General features: G+C 39.8%; 1 protein-coding gene across 1 annotated transcript; it reads right to left on the reverse strand.

The window, feature by feature from the left end:
• Positions 1 to 7,157: 7,157 nt before the first annotated feature.
• On the reverse strand, positions 7,158 to 12,867 carry LOC147428850 (zinc transporter 4, chloroplastic-like). The gene is made up of 4 exons (XM_086494920.1): positions 12,623 to 12,867; positions 11,804 to 12,444; positions 7,929 to 8,078; positions 7,158 to 7,846 (listed from the first exon to the last, which is right to left on the reverse strand). Exons 2-4 carry the CDS (start codon positions 12,413 to 12,415, stop codon positions 7,541 to 7,543), a joined length of 1,068 nt encoding a protein of 355 aa, XP_086351046.1. The 5' UTR covers positions 12,416 to 12,444; positions 12,623 to 12,867; the 3' UTR covers positions 7,158 to 7,540.
• Between the last annotated feature and the right edge of the window lie 11,919 nt (positions 12,868 to 24,786).

Genomic DNA, 24,786 nt, shown 5'->3' on the forward strand with positions numbered 1-24,786 from the left:
ACTCCATGACGTGTGCTCTTTAGAGAGGGAAAAGGTGTGTATTTCTCAGCATGCCCTATACTACTTATGAAACACAAATGCAAAATTGAATGATTTCTCCCATTGATATGAGTTGCAAAAATGGTGTACAAAATCCCCTTGTAATATTTGTGTCTATTTTAGATGTACACTGCTATATATTGTTTTTGGCGTGCTAAAAGTAGGCTTAGTATCCATATGTGTGAAGGTCATTCAATTCTAATTGCTAGTCCCTCAAGAGAGCTTTAAAAGTTTTGAAGAAAAAAAAGAAATCATGGCTTTTCAAATGCTATTTCCCAAAGTTGCATTCAATTTTTTGGCATGCTAAAAAAGGTTTTAAAGTTTAGAGAACAAACGATTAAAGAGTGTATTAATGAGAGTTTGATCCATGATGTGAAGTATTGATTCAAATTTATTTTAATATTTTGATTTGTAAAATGTCTTTTTAGTGGGACTTCACAAAGTTTCATTTCATTAAATTGTTTTATTATTTTCTATGGTCATTAGATCTATCATTTTTTATGAAAGCATTAAAATATTTTGTTGTTTTAGTTTTTCAATGTGTCTTTTTATTTTATCGGTTTTATTTATTTTTCACTTCAATTTTTTCTCAAATGCTAATGTGCAACGTGTACCTTTCATCTTATTATTTAAATGGAGCTTTTAATAATATATAAACCATTTCAATATTATGTATGTATAATGGATAATATAATGTTTTTTTAATTATATATTTTTTTCATTTTATTTTGCTTTCAAATGATAATCGGCAATGTACACCTTTCACCTTATTATTTAAGTGGGCCTTTCCTAATATATAAACCATTTGTGATTATGTATGTACAATAAATAATATCATTTTAGATTAAAACACAACAACTAGAGTGCTTCGTTAGTTGTGTTTGTATTGAATTGAAGCTGGAGAAATACAACTACCTTGCATCTTGCTCTCTCCCCTGACGTTCGGCACATCCTGCAATTCGTACGTTCCAAGAGACAAGGTTTCGGACAAGAAGCTCCTTGAGAACTTTTTGTGCTTTCTCAAGTGCACGACATTTGGCATACATATCGACCAAGACTCTGCCAAGCACGACATCTTTTCTCAATTTCCTCTAAGTAACAATATAATTGTGAATTTTTGTGCCCATATCAACATCTTGCGTAGAGCCAGATGCATTCATAGGTGATTGTATTTGGAGAGAGCCACTCACTTCGCATCTGTTGAAACAGACTAGAGCTTTCTCTTGTGGGGAATATCCTGCAATCAGTGCATTCCAAGAATCCATGCTCTGGATAGAAAGTGAAAACAAACTAGAGCCTTTTGCCATGCTCCTGTTGTGCATTTCCCGCGATGAAGGCATTCCAAGAGATGTCGTTCCAAGTCATCCTTACACGAGGATATAGAGAGAGCTTGCTTTGCATCCATTGGAAATAGTCTATAGCTTTCTCGCCCTGCTCTTGTTGCGCACATCCCACAATCAATGCATTCCAAGAGACGACATTCTGGACAAGAAGCTCCTCAAGCACTTTTTGTGCTTTCTCAAGCACACCACAGTTGGCATACATATCGACCAAGATAGTGCCAGGAATGGCATCTTGAACTTTTTGAACAACCCTTGACTATAACACTCTCATCATGAATTATCTCACGTAGGGGGAGGCTTTCAAAGTTTTTGCAGGTCTTTGCTTCAAATATTGTGAAAAGAACCCAAAGCTTCCTTGCCACATCCATGTGAAGTATATCCTGCAATCAAAGCACTACAAGAGGCATCCGAAAAAGGATGCCCATCAAGAACTTACGTGCTTTGGTGAGGGAACCACATTCGACATACATATCTAGCATACATACTCTCATCCATGTCAACGTCATGTGGAAGGGTATAGGCCTTCAAGGTGCAAGATGCATCTGGAGACTTGCCTTCGCATCCGGTGAAGTATACGATCTCATCATGAATTCTCGTTGAGTTGTTGCTGCCCTACTGCTTTGGTGAGGGCACCACATTCGACATACATATCTAGCATACATACTCTCATCCATGTCAACGTCTTGTGGAAGGGTATAGGCCTTCAAGGTGCAAGATGCATTTGGAGACTTGCCTTCGCATCCGGTGAAGTATACGTATCCATCAAGAACTTACGTGCTTTGATGAGCGCACCACATTCGACATACATATCTAGCATACATACTCTCATCCATGTCAACATCTTGTGGAAGGGTATAGGCCTTCTTCAAGGTGCAAGATGCATCTGGAGACTTGCCTTCGCATCCGGTGAAGTATACGATCTCATCATGAATTCTCTTTGAGTTGTTGCTGCCCTACTGCTGGGTCGAGAGTTGCCTCAATTCAAGAGTTTCACTGTGTGACAGAGAGCTGCTTAGATTCAAGGAGTTGTTTAGTAGCACGAGGATGATCATACATGAGCCGTGAGCATTCAGCAGAGCTGTATGTGAGCTTTCTTGTTATCTTTTTCATGCAGCTTGCCATCATGATGAGGAAAGGTGACTTGGGCCTTCGCATCCGGTGAAGTATACATATCCATCAAGAGATTACGTGCTTTGGTGAGGACACCACATTCGACATGCATATCTAGCATACATACTCTCATCCATGTCAACGTCTTGTGGAAGGGTATAGGCCTTCAAGGTGCAAGATGCATCTGGAGACTTGTCTTCGCATCCGGTGAAGTATATGATCTCATCATGAATTCTCTCTGAGTTGTTGTTGCCCTACTGCTTTGGTGAGGGAACCACATTCGACATACATATCTAGCATACATACTCTCATCCATGTCAACGTCTTGTGGAAGGGTCTAGGCCTTCAAGGTGCAAGATGCATCTGGAGACTTGCCTTCGCATCCGGTGAAGTATACGTATCCATCAAGAACTTACGTGCTTTGGTGAGGGCACCACATTCGACATACATATCTAGCATACATACTTTCATCATCCATGTCAACGTCTTGTGGAAGGGTATAGGCCTTCAAGGTGCAAGATGCATCTGGAGACTTGCCTTCGCATCCGGTGAAGTATACGATCTCATCATGAATTCTCTCTGAGTTGTTGTTGCCCTACTGCTGGGTCGAGAGGTTCCTCAATTCAAGAGTTGCAATGTGCAACAGAGAGCTGCTTAGATTCAAGGAGTTGTTTAGTACCACGAGGATGATCACATGTGAGCCGTGAGCATTTAGCAGCTGTACGTGTGCTTTCTTGTTGTCTTTTTCATGCAGCTCGCCATCATGATGAGGAAAGGTGACTCGAGCCTTCGCATCCGGTGAAGTATACGTATCCATCAAGAACTTATGTGATTTGGTGAGGACACCACATTCGACATACATATCTAGCATACATACTCTCATCCATGTCAACGTCTTGTGGAAGGGTATAAGCCTTCAAGGTGCAAGATGCATTTGGAGACTTGCCTTCGCATCCAGTGAAGTATATGATCTCATCATGAATTCTCTCTGAGTTGTTGCTGCCCTACTGCTGGGTCGAGAGGTGCCTCAATTCAAGAGTTGCACTCTGCACTAGAGAGCTACTTAGATTCAAGGAGTTGTTTAGTAGCACGAGGATGATCACACGTGAGCCGTGAGCATTTAGCAGCTGTATGTGCACTTTCTTGTTTTCTTTTTCATGCAGCTCGCTATCATGATGAGGAAAGGTGACTCGGGCCTAGGAGACTACACAGGATGGAGGTAGCCGCACGCAAATAGAGCCAAAGGATGATGGCATAGCGCTGTCAAAAAGCGTACGAGCCATATGAAACGATGTAGCAAGCGAATTGTCGTTTGAAAGTCTGACACGTGGATTAACGAGAAGCCAGAGTTTTGATTTTGTCTTCTACGCTAACGAAGTAAAAAGTGTATGTGATTGTAAGTACTCATTTAATCTTACTCACCATAAATCTTTAACTTAATAGTCCTTTGTGCCTCCTCACCTTGTTGATTGGGCTCCTAAAGAGTTCTTAGTTATATGAACATTGTCTTTAGAGAATCTTTAATGATTAAACTACGCCTAAGATGCTCACTAGTTCTTGGGCTCCCAATTAATGTAATGAATAATCCTAGGTGTGGGTAAACTTGACCTCCCTGTTGGAAAAGCAGGAAGGTTAAGTATGGTGGCCCTCTTGATCTTATTTCCCACTAATCCTCGTTCCTATTAGTAGAGGTTCTTATGTATGTGTAGCTTGTATTGTGTGTGTAAGCTTAATTGCCTTTCCTTACTATGCATTCCATAGTCTCTCATCCAAGCATGCATGTGATGAGCAATTAGACGTGTGCATTGTGAGACAATAGCTTTGCAAGCTTCATGTGTAGTAGGAAGTGGTAGGAGATTGCATATGCATGTGTCTGTGTAGAAGGAAGTGGTAGGAGGTGTGTGTAGTAGAAATTGCTAGGAGATTGCATATGCATGTGTGTGTGTGTGTGTGTGTGTGTGTGTGTGTGTGTGTGTGTGTGTGTGTGTGTGTGTGAGAGAGAGAGAGAGAGAGAGAGAGAGAGAGAGAGAGAGAGAGGTGGAACATGTAGGGGGTGCAACATGGAGGAGCAAGAGAGTTGTCGTGGCCAATTGTTGCCACCAATGGTAGAGCGGCAATGGGTATGATCTAGTGGTAGTAAGCGACGGGGGTGGAGGGGGGGAAAAACTCGTTCCAAAGCTCGCTTCACGAAGCTTGTTGATTTTCCTCCCCTTCGCAAGCTATATACTACCTCATCACCCTCCACCCATATCACATAAAGCCCCAAAGCCAAGAAAGACTTTTCTAAAGTCTCTATAAGAATGGGAGCCTAACCCCTAGGACTCTAGACTATCGACATCTTCTGATGCCTACTTCTCATTTTTAGGCTGTCCTTGAATCTACCTACTCTACCTCTTTATATATACCCACTTAATATAAATATCCCTTCTCTAGAGTAAGGTAGATATAGCAACCCCATACCACATAACAAAGGCACCTTTCCACTCTTTTGGGTTTTGTCCATTTGTTCATCAAGGTACTGAGATCTTAGCACATTTTATACCAATAAATCCAAGCCTCTAAAAGAAAGTTGCAATAACAATGATCGAGTAGCACAAGGAGGAAGTGTAATTGCTCTATAGTAGAAAATATGAAGCAACTCTTATCGACATTCGATGGCAATGGAAATCAAATAGTTAATCACGACCATGAATACTAGACAAAACATACTTCCTATTGTTGTTCACATGCCATGACATGATAATTATATGATCCTACAATCATCTTGGCTTGCATTGCAACCCTTTTGCCATGGCACTCCATGACGTGTGCTCTTTAGAGAGGAAAAAGTTGTGTATTTCTCAGAATGCCCTATACCAGTTATGAAACACAAATGCAAAATTGAATGATTTCTCCCATTGATATGAGAGTTGCAAAAATGGTGGACAAAATCCCCTTGTAATATTTGTGCCTATTATAGATGTACACTGCTAAATATTGTTTTTGGCGTGCTAAAAGCAGGCTTAGTATCCATATGTGTGAAGGTCATCCAATCCTAATTGCTAGTCCCTCAAGAGAGCTTTAAAAGTTTTGAGAAAAAAAGAAATCATGGCTTTTCAAATGCTATTTCCCAAAGTTGCATTCATTTTTTTGGCATGCTAAAGAAGGCTTTAAAGTTTAGAGAATAAACGATTAAAGAGTGCATTCATAAAAGTTTGATCCATGATATGAAGTATTGATTCAATTTTTTTTTTAATATTTTGATTTGCAAAATGTCTTTTTAGTTAAGGACTTCACAAAGATTCATTTTATTATATTGTTTTCTATGCTCATTAGATCTATCATTTTTTATGAAAGCATTAAATTATTGTTTTGTTTTAGTTTTTCAATGTGTCTTTTTATTTTATTGTTTTTATTTATTTTTCATTTTATTTTGTTTTCAAATGATAATGTGCAATGTGTACCTTTCATCTTATTATTTAAATGGAGCTTTTACTAATATATAAACCATTTCAAGATTATGTATGTATAATGGATAATATAATGTATGTTTTTCATTTTTATTATATATATTTTTTCATTTTATTTTGCTTTCAAATGATAATCTACAATGTACACCTTTCACCTTATTATTTAAGTGGGACTTTTCCTAATATATAAATCATTTGTGATTATGTATGTACAATGGATAATATCATTTTAGATTAAACACAACAAAAATTCCATGTGATTGTAAGTACTCATTTAATCTTACTCGCCATAAATCTTTAACTTAATAGGCCTTCGTGCCTCCTCACCTTGTTGATTGGGCTCCTAAAGAGTATGAACATTGTATTTAGAGAATCTTTGATGATTAAACTACGACTAAGATGCTCACTAATTCTTGGGCACCCAAACAATGTAATGAACAATCCAAGGTGTGGGTAAACCTGACCTCCCTTTTGAAAAAGAAGCAAGGTTAAGTATGGTGGCCCTCTTGATATTATTTCCCACTAATCTTCTTTCCTACTAGTAGAGGTGCTTATGTATGTGTAACTTGCATTGTGTGTGTAAGCATAATTGCCTTTCCTTACTATGCATTCCATAGTTTGTGATGAGCAATTAGATGTGTGTGCATCGTGAGACGATAGCTTTGCAAGCTTCATGGACTGTCGAGGGAGGTGTGTGTAGTAGGAAGTGGTAGGAGATTGCATATGCATGTGTCTATGTAGTAGGAAGTGGTAGAATATTGCATATGCATGTGTGTGTGTGTGTGTGTGTGTGTGTGTGTGTGAGAGAGAGAGAGAGAGAGAGAGAGAGAGAGATTTGGCTATGGACTGGGGTAGCAAGGTATGTAGTAGGCAAGATGCGTGCTATCTATTAATGTCTAACTCTTCTCGATGTTTAGGCAGGCTATTTCACGTGGTACTACTGATTATCTTCATTTGCATAATCACCACCTTTCTCCGGCCCCAAAGGAGAGTGTGTATGAGAGCACATGGAAGCAATTAATATAATATAACACAATTGTTACCATGATCTGAGTGACACATCAAGCAAAAAAACACTACACACCATATCTACAAACAAGGAATAACAAAGTTGTTTGAAACAAGACTGAAGAATGAAGATTGGTTGTTAAGGGCAAACCCTATCTAACAAACTAGCTGTGCCCAACAAGACAAACTTGCAGAAAAAAAAACAAACTTCCAATGAACTCGCGCTGGCTTATTGATCGCATTATTTATCAACTCAGCATTCTCACCATCATAGTAATGTGTTGCTTGATTTGAAAGACATTATCATGCAATAAAATTCATCTATATGTCTCATTTATACTCTTTTCCTTTTTGTTGGGAGATGGGTGGGGTTTGTGCCTGGTTCTTTACTTACCAGCACAAACACTTTGCAAGAAGGTGATTGATGATCCCGTTGATATCTCTTATCACTAATCCTTCTACTGGGACTTGTAAAAGTGACCTTCATATCCTCATCTCTGCAAAGCTTTGTAGACTAACTGTTATTGTGCTGAGAAAGAACAAAAGAACGTGCAACCTGCCCTCGAAGAAACAAATTGAGGGAGGGAAAGCTCATGCCCAATACGCAATGACAGACATAGCCCCAACACCAAGGAAAAGCGCGGTATATGCATAGAGCTGAAGGTGGACGTTGGTACGAAGTCTCTTGCTAAGGAAATCTGCCGCAATGAGGTCAACAAGTGCCATATAAAGCAAAATGCCAGTTGACATGCTGTCAAAAACCCCCTGGACGATGAGTGCGGTGGGGCTGTTCTCATTGTATGTGGATGCAATACCCATGCCAATTCCTATACCGAGCGGTGTTGTTATTGAAAAGAAGAAGGCCATCAACATGGACGCTCTAGTCTTGAAACCTGCCTGCAATATCAATGTGCAATCACACTTACTGCAAACTTCATACCAATCATGAACCAAAACCAGCTTAATTTGTTTGAAATACCTGAGCTATGCAGCTTCCAAGAGCCACACCTTCAAAGAACTGATGGAACGTCAAGGCTGCAAGCAAGGGCCGTATTGTGCATGGGCTCTCCGATGTGCCCAATGTGATGCCGATTATCACAGAATGAGCAACGATTCCTAGTTCCAATACCTGCAAAATGAGGATATATAGTAAGGGGATTGTGGAAAGAAAGTCTTGATTGATCTTAAGAAAGGTTGGTTAGCTAATAATAAGTCGTAAGAACAGAGATAAATTAGCTCCTAGAGGCTGGAGCACCCAAACGGAGACAACGTTTCAAGCTGCTCTTTGTATGTGGCAAAAGCACTCGCTGTTCAAAATTTCAAGATCAGCAAAAATGAACGCTTTTCACTAGTGCCACATAGGCACTACCACACGAAATTTAACCCCATCGGGGGGAGGGACTTGGCTAGATATCAGGCTGCTTGCTATCATGACAAGCAGACCCCAACCGGTCTCCAGTCACCATGAGCAGGTTACTGCCCATTGACCAAAATGAAAAAGTCAATGCACACCTCCCGTGGTGTCGAACACTGCACCTGGCTGCTAGGAGACTGCACCTGGCCACTAGGAGAATGCACGTGTACCAATACACTGCATGCATGCATTGGCCTGTAGGTGGCAAAAAGCTCCTTGCAAGTTAAAACAGCATCCTGGGCCCCTCAAAAACTGCATGACCAGCTATGCCCGTAACCTCCACCTGCACGGGGGTAAGCACCCCGATACTTAACACTAGGTTGGTAATGGGACACTTTTATGTCGTGGGACACTTTTATGTCCTGTGAAGTGACCATTTTCCTTGAATTATGTCAAGAGTTTCAAAATGGATTTTGAGGTGCTATCTATCTAGAAAGTTGTCTCATGAGTTGAAAAAAACTCCACATTTTTTTTGGAATATCAATTCCATCTTTAACCTTGTCCTTGCACAACATTTCACAACCTAAACTGTGTGAAAAAACGGGTCCTATTTTTTGTTTTTTTCAACTTTTTGCAACTATACCACTCTAGAATTCATGTTTGTGAGGTCTATAATGCTAGAGAACTATCTTTAGTAGTCCTCAACATGTCCTGATGCTTCTAGGGAGAAATAAATGTTAAAGTTGTAAGTTATGACCAAATTACAAAAATTGTCAAATCCTGTTTTTGAGCCAATTTTAGCTCTTCTATGATTTTTTTGGTGGCTTTCAAGATATTCAAATGTAGTTTTGATTTTCTATGTCGCATATTGTAGCATAAAGCTAATATTTCTTGAGTTTTGGGGCACCTAATACCCTATTTTGCATAGTAGATAACGATGGTTGATTTTTTCAATTATAGAAGAAAACGAAACATTCTAGTATATCAAGTATAGCTTTTTCAATATTGCTAGTTTCTTGTGACAACTACATGCATTTTGTAGGTAGTAACCATATCTAGTCATAAGGATCAATTTTGGGTAGATATTGAATAGTTTTTATGGGATTGTACAACTCATAATGTTGAACCCAGTTTTTTCATGTTTGCTGTATTTAGCACTTCATCTTTGTCCCCAAGATTCCCCTTGGTAAGAGAGATAATATTCTTTTGACATGCTCCATGGCTCCTTATGAACCTAAAGGACAATAGGGAACTAAGAAAACATGCATATATTATTTGTATTTAGCGTGGCTATAGAAACTTTGATGATAGATTTGCAGAATGGTAAAAATTCAACTTTTTTATTCCTATTTCTTTTGGGAAAACAAAAAATAGTGAGTGAGAAGCAATCATATGTTCTGATCACCAACCCATTGAAGTTAACTAGGGAGTTTATCTCAAGTCCTACAAAGATCCCTAATCTTATTTTTATGCAACAAAACGTAAGAAATGATTGTTTTGATGAAAATGTACTGGTCCATCAACTTTGGAGGCTTGGTGTGACCAAAAGATGAGAAATTTTACAAGTGTCTTATTTTTTACATGTGTAGTAGTCCTTGAACTATAACCTCATGAAAGGATTTTACAAAATGAGTGGATCTACAATGGTTTTGGAGGTTTTTTTCAAAACCCTGAAAGGACACTTTTATGTCCTGTTAGGTTACCAACCTAGTGTTAACCATTGCCCGGAAGAGGGGATTGGGGGGGAGGGTTCACTCAAAAATATGTACAATAGCCACAAGAGTTCAACAGAAGGGGTTAATTTCTCTTATGAAGTCATACATAAGGGTATTTTAAATTGGAAGTGTTTTGTTTGGGTACATAACATGTATTTTAATCAAGAAAAGTGGCACATAAGGGGCTTCTATATACATAGAAAAATATAGAATAGAGAGTTCTATAAATACCTTTTGAAGGCACGTGCTATATATGATCTCTATGTAGTGACCCCCTCAAACGCATAGTATAGTCATTACTTAAAAACAATAGTTTTTCTTTCCTAGATCACCATAGCTCATGTGTGGTCATATACTTGCATGAGTTACTTATCATATGCAACTATGCCAATTTTTACATAGATGCACCAATTCCATCTTATGGAAAACTGGTGCTTGCGTGCAGTGTCCTATCATTCGCCGTTGGAGTTTCTAGTTTAATTAGACTACAACAAATGCCTTCCTTTCTAATAATACCATCAATTGTGCTAAAGGCTCTTGCTCTTTCACATAAGTCCTATTGTGATTTGAGATAATACGCTAATGGGTGTTTATGGGGCCACAAGGAATACCTTCCTTCTTGGTGACGCCAGCAGCCAATAGTGTTTGAACACATGCTTTGTCTTAACCCATTGTCCAAGGAGGGGGCATAGTAATAACAAGGGGACTTCATATGCATGCATTTTACCCTTTTTTAACCCCACATATGGGGACAATTTATTTATAATATGAGCCTGTTCCTTAAATAATACCCCTATAAGTAAAAATGTGACAATATTTGAAATAAAAAAACTCCTCCTGTCGAACCCCCAGGATAGACACAAATATTATAGGTGACCTCCCTCCCCCCTCTTGTCACCTGAATCCCATGGGTCTTCGTGCACCTCTTTAGAGTCATTTCTTTCACCACTACAGAAGTTTGGAGGGATGGCATCTTGGATGTTATGTCAATGTTATGAGTCCCTTGCAAATATGTTAATATCCACCTGTGTTTTGCATGACACTTAGTAATCCTCTAGCCATTGTGCATTGTTGTTTGATTCGCCATGGTGATGATGTATGATTCATTTCTATAATTGACGAGCGAGAAAAGAGAGAGAGAGAGGGGAACTTTTGACGTCGAAGGAATGAACCACAAGAGACCTCAGCCAGCTATATCTCACCACCTTGCATACCAAACAACATGCCTTCAATGAGCTGAGAGTATCCCACGAGTCGAGGAGTGTTGAACTCAAGATAGGATCTAGGGTACTTGAGGAAAACAGGGAGTACGCCCTAGAGCCTAGAATCGCAGACTCTATAGGAGCATGCATGATGTTCAATGCATAGTCAGCATTAATTATTTCTTGATGATTGTTGGGCTTGGGATGCCAGCCCATTTATCAATAATATGTTACTGGTGCAACTATGCCAAAATCTGTTATGTTGTACAAAAAGACCTGCGGAGTTGCACGACAAACAACCGGTGCATGTGTGACCATGCATGAGGCATAGTTATTTCCAATAGTAATTGATTACTGTCCATCGAGTGACCACTGCCTTAGCTCCACATGCATATTCATGTTGTCATCAACTCAATGGCTAAGTCCTCAGACAAGCCATAACTCTAGCAATCCTTAGCCCAAAATACTATGTTACATACTCCCGGAGCACAGGAACCGAAGCAGGGTTACCCTGCTCTGGGAGTACTGTCATCCCATAAATTTGATGACTTAACACTGAGAGAGAGAGAGAGAGAGAGAGAACCTGGGAAATGACGCGGTGGCGTAGCTTGGAGGTCTCATCTTCTGTGAGCATGAGAGTATGTGAGTGGGGACCATGTGTATGCGCATGCACCGAGACAGCCGAAAGATGGGCAGCTTGATCAGGATGGTTGGAGCAGTCAGTCTTTGCATCATCATGTACATTAATGTGGGTAAGCTTGCCCTTATGTGGATCATCATGACCATGCGCCCCAACAGTCCCAACACTCTTCTGGTGCTTGTTCTCATAGTAGGTGGTGGCAAAAAAGTCGATCATGAGAACGAACAACGAGGCAACCATAGCTATAAAGCCTGCAAATGGGAAATTGGCCCAGGGGTTTTCGGCAAGGCATTCGTTACCAAGCGCTTTGAAAGAGTCTGGTAGCATATGCACATATGCGGTGGCGAGGATGACCCCTGCTGCAAATGATTTCATAACAAAGAAGAGATTGCTCTCGGCACGAAATGCGGAGACATATCGTCCTGCCAGGGGCATACAGACTCCCACCACACATGCTACCAAGATGATGACAATGGCGCCGATCTTGAGCTGAGATGCTAGATGTGTGTCTCGGCAATCTTCCAGCCCTTTCACGCATTCAATGGCGGCTTCCATGGCCTTCTGGCTGTTGGGCTTCCGTGAACCTGCATTTCAATGGTGGGGTGTTCATAGTACAAGACTTGTGTATATATGCATGATAAGTGTGTGTGTGTGTGTGTGTGTGGCATGCGTGCCCACTCTGCACATACGTGGCGCACGCAGGCATGCATGCAGTAGTGCTTTGTGATGATTTTGCATGCGTGTGAAGAAAAGAGAGCATACCGTTGTACTTTCCTCACTTCCTGCCTTTGAGGGCAGAGGTAGCTCTGCTTTTTGCTTTACAACAGGCTAGAATCCACGAGCAGAAGAGCAGATTCGGGTATGGAGGATATTCTCAGCAGAAGCATCCGCCTCTCTACACACACACACACACACACGTACACGCGGGGTGTAACAGAGAGCGCACTTCTGCTGCATGCGGCTGTTATATTCATCGAAGCAGAGTTGTCAACGCTCATGTCGACATTCTGTCGACACTTTGAAAAAGCCGACTCGCGGCGACTGCCCTATATTTCACACGCTAAATTTGGAAGTCTAGTTCTAGGAGAGTTCATTTGCAAAGGCAAATTACTTTCACTTAGTGCTAGTACAGCCGGTGGAGGAAGCCTACCTCTCTCTCTCTCTCTCTCTCTCTCTCTTGCTGTGCTCCCGGAGCTGCAGGACGTTCTGACGCGTGGCGGGGGGGCCGAATCCCTCCCCCCATTATAGGTAGTATAGATTAGAGAGCTCCCCATAGGCCCTCTAAAGGCCCACGCCTTCAAATTCAGCTCGCGAGCCCCATGCTTGCTCAACAGTTCCTACCACAAAGGAGGCTTACAAAAAGTTCTCCCTCTTGCTTGAATTTGATGAAGGGCTTAAGGCCAAGATGAACAAGCAGTGGAACATCCCCAATGGAGCAACAAACAATGGTGCTATGAAACACTCATCTCTCACATTGATATTGCATCAAGGAGAAAGGGCTCTTCAAGCCAACATTGGTTCAGGGTAGTGTGCTAGATGCCAAGCGTCCCCAGAGGGTATCAAACAACTTTTTTTCCATTGCCCAATCAATGTTGTGCTCCTCTACACCCTCAAAAGTTCAATGTCAAGGAAATCCTCCTAGGAGAATGCTACAACTTGGATGTTGTACTGTGGAATATGTGGAGAAATGCTTTTATGTGGCATTGTTGGCTTCAAAGGAATGAGGTTCTTTTTAGAGGTAGTTTTACTTTTAGACACCCATTTGTTTCATTTTGAGCTCAACTTGCTATTCATTGTACTCTCTATGTGAAAAGTCTTTGATCTTCCTTTGTGTTTAGTTAAGAGATCTTGAGTTTTTACAGACTACACATGAAAAGGTTTGCCTATCTTTGTGATCTTCTTCAGGACTGCCTCTCTTCCTTCTTTTTCTTAATGCATTTCGGTTTTCCTAGGAAAAAAAATACACTTCAAGCCAAGTGAGAGATTTTTCGATGGGAAGTGCCTCAACCACCCCCATATGGATGAATTGCCCTTTTGCCCAGTGACAAAGGACTTTTGTTGCCATAGATTGCATGTGACTATGATACAAAATAGGTTGTTATTTATATAAACGTGATGCAATAAGTTATGTGTGTTCGTTCTTGTCCATGCATTGTGGCTTTGTATGTGGCTTCAACTTGGGACCTCTAAGGATTCACTTGAGTATAGGGTATAATCTATAGGGCTAGGCCCCCCATTGTTTGTGTCCTTACACTATAGATTTGGGGGGAGGCATAGTGTCAAGGGGGAGAGACTCATTTACCACTAGGCAAAGTGTAACACATAGAGACTTCCGGTGAGGCGTCACATAGATGTGCACATTAGGGTAGGCCTCTTATGTCTTTACACTGTAGATTTAGAAATTAGGAGTGAGAGACTCCCTTTATTATAAGAGGGCTCCCCCATAGACCCTTTAAAGGTGTGCTTTTGGGGGGTCCTTGAAAAAAGTAATATGTGCCTCATAGGTTTGCTCAAAAGCAAAGGGCCCTCCAACTAAATTTTCTATAGAAAATTTAGGGGTCCTTAACCACCCCTTACATTTGAGAAACGCCTTCACAACTTGCTGTAGGTGGTCAATAAGTAAACAAGGTTGTTGGAACTAGGGTTGCAGAGAAACACACACAACTTGGAGAAGACGAAGGAAGCTCAAGGCACACAATAGAGAGTGTGTTACTTAGTGTGCAATGGAAAGATTGACAGCCCTAGAGTGATGGGCGTATATACAATGCACGGGGGAAAAAACCTCCTAAAGAGGGAAAAAATGCCCCGGCGGTCCTAGTGTGTTCACACACATCACTACCACATGTATATGGTAACAAATCCTTCTTGGAGTGATGCGGTGAACGAGAGCTGGCACATGAGTAAAGGGAAGTGCCATGCCCTGAGGACAGGATCAGTCCATAAAGGGGAGTAAGCCCAAAGCTTTGCGGAAAGCTTCAAGCTTCTCACGAGACAATGCCTTTGTGAAAAGATTTGCAAGGTTGTCCTGTGTTGGCACATAAGCCAAGCTGATCTCTCCTGCTAAGAGCCTCTCCCTGACATAGTGGTAATGCACCTCAATGTGCTTTGTGCGAGCATGAAAAACTGGGTTCCTCGCAACTGCCAATGCGCTCTGACTGTCAGTGTAGATAGTGTTGGCAGTGTCCTGTCCAACACCGAAATCAGCCATAAGGCGTCTGAGCCATACACACTCAACCGTAGCTGTGAAGACTGCCATGTACTCAGCCTCACAACTCGAAGTGGCCACAGTAGGTTGCTTCTTGCTCAACCATGATATACATGAACTGCCAAGCATGAAACAAAAACCACTTGTGGACACTCGCGTGTCAAACCAACCAGCCCAATCTGAGTCCGAAAAAGCATGTAAGTCTGGCGGCAATGATCCGCCCTTGGGATAAAACAAGCCAAGATGTAAAGTGCCACTAAGGTAGCGAAAAATCCTCTTGACAGCCTGCCAATGCTTAGACCCTGGGCTATGCATAAATCTACTGACCTGTGAGACTGCAAACTGAATATCTGGCCTCGTGTTGCATACATAAATGAGGCAGCCAACAGCAGTTTGGTAAAGAGTGACATCAGCAGGATCACCAGCATCATGTAGACTCAATTTCAAACCTGTTTCCATGGGAGTGGCAATAGGTTTGCAATCCTCAAGTCCAAACTTACATAGCAATGTCTCTATGTAACTTTTTTGACACAAGGCAATACCACCATCACACTGCTTAAACTGTATACCCAAGTAATGATGCAACAACCCCAAATCTTTCATCTTGAAAGTAGCATTCAAATCAGCCTTAAATTCAGCAATATGTCTCTCATTTGGTCCAATGATCAGCAAATCATCAACATAAAGAACCGCAATGAGAAATACATCACCCTCACGCTTTACATACAATGTGCTTTCTGTTGGACTGTTACGAAAGCCTTGTTTGACCAAATGAGTGTCAGCTTTCTCATACCAAGCACGAGGAGATTGCTTCAACCCATACAAAGCCTTGTTACATTTGCACACTTTGTCCTCTTGTCCTTTTATGACAAAACCGCGAGGCTGCGTTACATAAACTTCCTCAAATATATCACCATTCAAGAAAGCAGTAACAATGTCTGATTGATGTACATCCCAACCAAAATGAGCTGCCAATGCACATAGAAAACGCACAGTAGTCATACGACAAGTGGGAGCAAAAGTCTCTTCATAATCTATGCCTTTTTGCTGTGCATAACCCTTTGCAACAAGTCGAGCCTTATGGCGATCAATCTCACCATCCGGCTTGCGTTTCAACTTGTAAACCCACTTCGTACCAATGGCCTTTTTGCCAGGAGGCAAATCACATAAAGTCCATGTGTCATTTTCTATGAGTGCATCATATTGTGATTGCATGGCAGCCATCCAATTTTCTGAATTCTATGCTTCATCAAAAGACAGAGGCTCCTCAACATCATGTAAGCTAGACAGAGCCAAAGCATAACAATATGATGCATAAGATGCATGGTGAGAGCCTGAACGAGTACGACTAGACAAAGGTGCATCCAATTTACTGTCACGCAAAGTGTGCACCAGCCATTTTGGCATACCTCTAGCCTGCTCATTTTCAGCCCTTTCCTCATCAAGTACATCATGTACATCTGCATCAGTAATAGGCTGATCTAAAACATTTTCAGAAACCCCCATAGGCTGTACATTTGCCTCATTGGAACTTACATTCGTATTTCCACCACTGAAAAGAGGCAACAAAGTGTCATAAATGTCCTGTGAGCTTACATTACTATCTCTAGTACATGACAGCAAGGGCTGAACAGAATCTTCCACAAACACTACATCCCGTGAAACCAGAATACGTTTTGTTTGCGGATGATACAACCTGTAACCTTTGCTTTGAGCACTATAACCAACAAAAATACATTTGACAGCCTTATCATCCAATTTTCTGCGCTGCACTTGTGGCACTAAAGCATATGCCAAACAGCCAAAAACAAGCATGTGCTCAATAGAGGGATTTCTATCATGCCATGCTTCATATGGAGTAATAGACTGCAAAGCTTTCGTAGGACACCTGTTAAGTACATAAGTGGCACACATGATGGCCTCAAGCCAAAAAGAATGCGGAAAAGCTTGACTTTTGACCATACATCGTGCCATTTCTGTCAGTGACCTGTTTTTCCTCTCAGCAACACCATTTTTCTGAGGTGTATAAGGCACTGTACATTGGTGTTTTATCCCACGACTAGCCAGAAATGCATTAAATTCATGAGACATATACTCCCCCCCTCGATCGGAACGGAGGGTGCCCATAGTACATTTTGAGACATTTTCAGCCATAGCCAGAAATTGTTTGAAGCACATAAAAACTTCGGACTTCGCTTTAAGCGAAAATACCTATGCATGCCTGGAGTAATCATCAATGAAAGTCACGAAGTACAGGTAATTGCCCAAGGACGGAGTTTGCATGGGCCCACAAACATCACTATGCACAAGCTGCAACCTGCATGTGGCCCCAATTGAACCATCCTTTGGAAACTTAGAACGCTGCATCTTACCCAAAATACAGCCTTCACAAACATGTTTGACAGGTGCTTCAAGAGGTGGCAAAGAAGCAACCATATCAGATTTCTGCAAACACAGCAAACTGGCAAAATTCAGATGACCAAAACGTGCATGCCAAAGTTTTGCATATGAAATAGCCCTTGAATCTGCAACAGCATTTGCAATATTTTGTCCACACTTGTCATACAAAGTGAGCTTATACAGCCCACGGCACAAAATCCCAGATGCAACAATTTCATCACCAAAACTAAGATCATGAATTGTACATCTGTCATCCACAAATTTGAATACAAGTCCAAGTCTAGCAAGTGCGGATACAGACAAGAGATTCTTATTGATCTCAGGTACATAAAGTGCATCAACAAGTGTGAAGGAACTGCCATTAGCAGCAGTGAGCACAATCTTTCCAACTCCTTGAATTGGATAAGAGGGGTTGTTGGCACAAGTGACTGAATTCCCATGAGGGACAGACTCAAGAGAGGTAAACAATTCACGATGTGAGGTAATGTGCTTTGTAGCACCACTATCGAAATACCATACATGTGAATCTGCAGCAACTGACAAGCGTGCATCATGGACAACAGGATTGTAAGTGCACTCTGCGCTAAAAGCCCATTCTGCATCAACATCAGCAACACAGTCTCCTTTCACAGAAGACTCAACAATGGCTGCATTTGTAGTGGAACCAACATTTGCAGTGGAACCACCCTCTTTCTTCTTAGCCTCTTTGGCCTTCAACTTAGGACACGACTTGATCAAGTGATCATTGGCTTTACAATAATGGCAACGCATCTTCTTTTTGTCCTTATCACCAGAATTGCCAGACGAAGTACTGCCAGCAGAAGCATTAGGAACATAATTTTTGCCACTCGCAGCAGAACCATAAGAAGTGGCTGCATTGCTGTTACCACCCTTTCTTTGAGAAGCAATAAAAGCTTGTTCAACTGCACGCTGTCTAGTCCTATTTTTTCTGGACAGTGACTCTTGCAACAGCAATGTGCATAATGCATCAAACTTGACAACTTCTGGATTTCCTTGGGTCATCAGTCTCCAAGTCCTAGCAAAAGTCTGGTAGGAATCTGGTAAGGCATCAAGAACAGTCTGCACAAGGGAACTGTCTGAAATGACTTCACCTGCAGAAATAAGCTGCTCATTGATATCCTTGACACTAGCAAGGAAAGTGTCCATATCATCTTCCTCATGCATAATCTTCGACTCCAGCTCTTTACGCAACAAAGCAATTTTAGCCTCATTGCGGCTTGCATAAACACCTGCTAAAATATCCCAAGCCTGTTTTGCAGATTTTGCTGAACGGCTGTGAGGAACAATGGTGCGCTTCACAGACAACGCAATCAATGCATGAACCTGCGCATCCTTAACATCCCAACGAGCTTGTTCTACCGTAGGCAATACAACTCTAACATCTGCAATCCTTGCAGCAAGACCTGCAACATCCTCAACATCGCCTACATCCTCAGAACCAGGACGTACATCAATGCCCTGCACAATGTTCTAAACACCTTTTGACACAAGAACATGTTGCATCATATAAGCCCACATAGGGTAGTTGTCCCCATCTAACCTGTCCTCAGCAACAAACATCTTGAACACATCTGTGTTGTTGTTGCCAGCCATGGTAAATGCTGCACCTGATGTGAAAACTGCCCGAAAATAGGAGAAATGGAGCTGGAACAACCTGCGCTATATAGCACAAACCGTAGAAGACTATAAGGCACCTGTTATGCAAAAATTGGCACTGACAGAAATTCTGCACAAAATGATGAAATAGCCTGTGCAGTACTGCCTGTAGTGGAAACGAAGGCCGAAATGAGCCCAAATCAAAATTCTGAGCACACCAAGCTCTTAGAGCTCTCCCAAAATATTTGTCGACCTGCGAACGATCGCCAAAGCTCACTGAAATCGGAGAAAGTGAGAAGGCGTGTGCTGGAGCAATTGACGACTAAGCCCGGGAGGATGTGACCTGCTCTGATACCAATTGTTGGAACTAGGGTGATGGGTGTATATAGAGCTGTGGGTTTTTCCCTTGATCCCCCAAGGGTTTTTTCATCCACAGTTAGGGACCCTTATTTGAGCGGGGGTGTTGAGCTTATATGTGAAGCTACTCAATATATGGCTTCTCTATATATGGCACCCAGGTCCCCTCTCTATATACATCATCTCATGTGTGTATTCTACACACTTTGGGGTTCTATTTCTATGCTCTCTCTTTCTCTCTCAACACAAATGTCAATAGCCTCTCACAAAATCTTAAAAAAACAAGGTGAGGAGTCATGATGGCATGTTGAAGGTAAGGGGGCAGGGGAAGATCTATTGAAATTAGGTCTTAATTAGTTGTGTAGTTTTATTGTTTAATATAAAATTGTACTATCCATATACACACATAACTACAAATTAGCGGTTCCAAACCGACCTACTGATTGGTCTGGCCCCCACCACTACCTTTGAAGATGGATTGTGGATATGGAAAAATGTAATTTCCCTTTGTCCCTAGTCCTCCACACACATATGCATATACATCTACATAGAGGTGAAATGATTAACAAATAGTGAGGTTACAGTTTGTGTAAATTTAGAAAGAAAAGGGGAGTTTTTGATGACCTTCAAAATGAGAAAAATTGGAGTCACCATTAAGCAGACACTTATTTTTCCCAATCTCCATAAAGAAGTAGTAGAGATGCCTTGTTTGTTGTTAAGATCGGCCCATTTAAACAACAAGGTGAAAAGATCACATTGGCATTCTAAGATTAAATAAAATAAAATTAAAATCACAAAATAAAGAGACTCTGTCATAAACTAAAAAGTAGATTTAATAAGCATAGATAATAATAAAATAAATTCTTAAGAAAAGGTAGGTTGAATAAGAATAAAAAATAAAACAAGTAATAAAATCACGACGCTTGTAAAAGAACCTTTGTGAAAAAATTGTGTTATGATCTTCATCATAAGTGGTAGGAATATACTTTTAATTCAAGAACCTCTTTTCAAATAAAAAGATTTAATAGTTTTTTAATGTATTTTTCTTATATAAAGAAAATCTTGTTTGTGGTATACATTTGACACTAGCAAAATGCTATACTAACCTTATAGAAAATTTAAACAATAGAGTAAAGGTTTTAAAAACAATAGAAAAGTCAAAATATTTTCTTTTTTGTGAACTCTTGAGGCATAACTTGATGACTTACCGTGTCTATTTATATATTCTAAGTCATGCTAGTAAAAATAATAATTTAAATTTTCTTATTTTCTTTTAAAATTAAAAACCAACAGTTGCATAAATAAATTAACTATGTCATAAATGTCTAAACTATATTTAAAACTTATAGCTTAATTTTGCTAACTTAATTTATAAATCAAACTACATAAATTGATAGTCTGAATGAAAAATTTGAAATCTATGCTTGATTGTCCAAAAGGTAAAATGCATCAAGACCCTCCTTATCCAATTGTTGTTAATATATCCTTGGATTGAAGTGGAGTAAAGGCTCCCTCTGTGTTTTTGGTGTGTGTGTGTGTGTGTGTGTGTGTGTGTGTGTGTGTGTGTGTGAGAGAGAGAGAGAGAGAGAGAGAGAGAGAGAGAGAGAAGAAAAAGGGAAGAGATATTTAAGCATGGTAGGATCAATCTTAAGACGCCTCATGACATGTATATTGTTAACGTGTGTGTGAAAAGTGGATATATATATGTGTGTGTGCGCGCGTGTGTATGTACATTACTTTGAAAAAAAGACACATTCAAAACTTTTTGGCTATCTAAAAGAAGCCTTAGAGGAGAGTTGAGTTACGCATAGTGTCAATGTTTTCAACGATAATTTAGACTTACCTTAAATATTATTTCGATTTTAAAAATTAGTTGGATCTTTTATTTCACCTTTCTTTTAGTGTTTGAGAAAGTCTCTTTTATTAAGCAGCCATCAGTCGAGTTTTCTCCTTGAAAAGAAGCAAACCAGAAATAGTAGCAAAAATTTTGAAAAAAATTGTAAGATTTTTGAACTATTTTTTCACATATTTCATCGATTTTTCTTCTCTTTACCATGGTCTGCAAAAACTGACTAGTCTTGATTTTCAACTAGCTCAAGGCCAAACTGAGACAATCCTTTTCTGAACACTAATTTCAGTTAAACTCATCCTAATGATTTTATCACTTTTTAATTGTTTTAGAAAGCTAGTCGGACCTTTTCACTTTTTTTTTTTGTTGCAAAACTCACAATTGTAAATTACATTATCATAGCGGAAAAATTACAAGTTCCTACCATGCTCAAGCCGAGCCATGACAACTTCCCTATGTCAACCTTACATCAGCTGATGGGAAAGCCACCCCAATGCAAGTGATAAGATCACCCTTTCACCAAAGATAGACCAATATAACGGTTGTAGCCTTGCTCCACTCAGCAGAGTTGACTTGTTTCTCGAAGGCCATGATTGCCTCCCTACTTTCTTGGACTATCTTTGTGAATTTAGCTATCTCCAATGTGTTCTCGATATCCGATTGCCTTCCGACATGATGGAAATAAAAGTATCTCACAATTTGCATGACTATGAAAAGCGCTTGACTCTTGAACACCACCTTCCCTCCCAAGAATAGGTCATTCTTGAAGACTTTTATTTCCCAACTTTTTTGGACCTATATATTTTCCCTGCTAGACCACAAATCTCTGGGCACTCTTTAAAGAGGTGAGTGAGGTCTTCCCTAGCTGATCTGCAGTGTGAGCATCTATCCAGACCAATTTCCTTGGAGAATAATTTCACCCCAATCAACATGGCTCCCCATAGGACCTTCCACATGAAAAAGTATTTTAATGCATTCATAAAGAAAGATAGGTTTAATAAGCTTAGAAAATAATGAAACAATTTAATGAAATGAATCTTTGTGAAGTCTTTGAATGAAACGATTCTTTACAAATCAAAATCTATAAAAAAAATATTGAATCAATACTTCATATCATGGATCAAATTTCTATGAATACCTTTTAATCTTTTTTTCTCTACAACTTTTTTAGCATGTCAAACAAGGTGAGGAGGCATGAAGGCCTCCTAAGGTAAGGGAGGAATGGGATTCATGAAAATTAAGTTTAAATGAGTGCTCGCAATCGCGTGAAATTTTATTATATTATCCATTATACATATATAATCACAAATAAAAAAGGACCCACTTAAATAATGAGGTGAAAGATGTACATTGCACATTACCATTTGAAAACAAAACAAAGTGACATAAGAATAAGAATAAAAATATTATTTATTATACATACACGAGCTAAATTCACAAGAGCTAGTGGCAAAAACCTTGTACTCTTTCTCAACCTCTCTTTTCATTCACAAGGGACGTAGGTAGCTCTATAAAATTTATTTTGTATAATTTTGACGTTTAATGAGTTGTAGTGTAGTGGTAGTGTTTATGTAGCTGCTGGATTCAATTCAATCACACTTGTCCACGTTTCGTGCTGAAAAGTAGACGGTAGAACTGCTCTTCCGAAGAGGAGAAGGCTTGCTAATTTTTTTGTGGGTCTAGAGAAGTATAATCTCCTTTTGTGCCAATGGACAACCTCCATGGTGAAGTCACATTTCTTTTTGAATGTCTTTCATTCGCTCTCGTGATTTCAACCATAATCTTAAATAGTTTATATATAAGAAAAAACTCTGCTTAATTAATAAGGTGAAAGGTGCACATTACACATTATTATTTGAAAACAAAATAAAATGAAAAAAAGCAATTAAAAAAAACACATTTAAATCTAAAACAAAAGAATATATTAATGTTGTCATTAAAAAAGATAGATGTGATCAGCATAGAGAATAACAAGTGAAAGAATCACGGTGGCTTTCTAAAATAATTACACCGTGATAAAATCACTAGGTTGAGTTTAAGTAAAATTAGTGTTCAAGAAAGAATTGCCTCACCTTAGCCTTGAGCCGGTTCAAATACCTGGTTGCAAACCATGGTAAAGGGAAGAAAAACTCATGAAATATGTGAGAAAATAATTCAAAGATCCTGCAAATGTTAAATTTATGCTAGTATTTTCGGTTCGCTTCTTTGTAGGAAGGAAACTCAGTCGACGGCCGCTTAATAAAAGAGACTTTCCTGAATGTTGACTAGAATTAAGTTATAGAATGTAATAAAAGTCAAGCCATGTGAGGCTGTGAAATTAAAAAAACTCATTAACTTTATGTGTGTGTGTGTGTGTGTGTGTGTGTGTGTGTGTGTGTGTGTATCCATAGAATTTACTAGCATTATGCAAGTGAAGTTTCACTTTAACATTCTAAAACAATAGAATGCAAAACAAGTGGTAAAATCACAAGGCCTGCCACTTCAAGGTAGAGGGAGTTCTATATTATTATCAACTAGTAATATTTTTTACCAATCAAGCAGATAGCAATACAGATAAAGTACTCATGTGTAGGTTATAGAGATTATAGACAAGAATGATGTACTGGCAATTACTTCGTAGAAACTGATTGCATGTAAATTATGGTAACTGCTTACATTCTACGCTCTCAATCACAATATACATATACTCTCTCTCACATTCAAGTTTGTGTTCTTCCTCATTTAGGTGGTATCACAAAGTATTTAGTTGCTTCTCATTGCCATTATCCAAGGTGTTGACATGAGTAAGCAAGTTCATGATTCGAAGTTTTCACCTAGAAAATGGAGCTTGGGCTTCTTTGCAATCAACTATGCTTGCAAATACACATTTCAAACGGCTTGGTCCTCTTGTTGTACACCCTTATCTACTACACAACGAAGACATGGCATGTACCCAAAGCCTCATATCCCTTTTGTTGCGCCTTGGGGCTACCTCACAAGGTTTTCTTCTCTAGCTCCATGAAGTCAATATTATGCAAAGATGTTGAAATGAATAAACAAATCCTTCACAAGGTTGTTAGTTAGGGATTGATGAAAAACACTGTCATGCTTAATTGACCTTATGTCATATGGTTACTTTCGTGCCATGTGTATACAAATTCATGCTAAAACAACATCGTGCTTGAGTTGACATGTATGTTAGGTTGGGTGTGGGTAATTTTTGAAAGCTTTGTTTGTTGTTAAGGAGCTTTTTGTCACATATGTCTCTCTTGAGCTACTATACTTGTAAGATATGTGAAACATGAGTAGGGCCTCGAAGTAGTGGATTGTCCTAGCAATTGTAGAATCAAGACATCCTACAATACGAAATGTCGATCTTGGACTGCAATGATTGCAATATCTATTGGCCAAGAAGCTTTCTTGGACTTAATACAATGTATGCTCAACATGGGTAGGCAAAGGAGGCTCCAATATGTTTTTGGCTAACATGGAGCTAGGCCTCACCTTTAAATGCGATTG

This window comes from Adiantum capillus-veneris, chromosome 22 (assembly GCF_014529385.1).
Source record: "Adiantum capillus-veneris isolate H3 chromosome 22, ASM1452938v2, whole genome shotgun sequence".
Lineage (NCBI taxonomy): Eukaryota > Viridiplantae > Streptophyta > Polypodiopsida > Polypodiales > Pteridaceae > Adiantum > Adiantum capillus-veneris.

Bases quoted from the DNA above. Each gene is read 5' to 3' on its own strand.
- LOC147428850 (XM_086494920.1), bottom strand. From the start codon at position 12,415: ATGGAAGCCGCCATTGAATGCGTGAAAGGGCTGGAAGATTGCCGAGAC. The intron at 8,079-11,803 runs GTTCTCTCTCTC...CTCATTTTGCAG, and splicing joins GCCACCGCGTCATTTCCCAG to GTATTGGAACTAGGAATCGT. The intron at 7,847-7,928 runs GTATTTCAAACA...TTGATATTGCAG, and splicing joins TTGGAAGCTGCATAGCTCAG to GCAGGTTTCAAGACTAGAGC.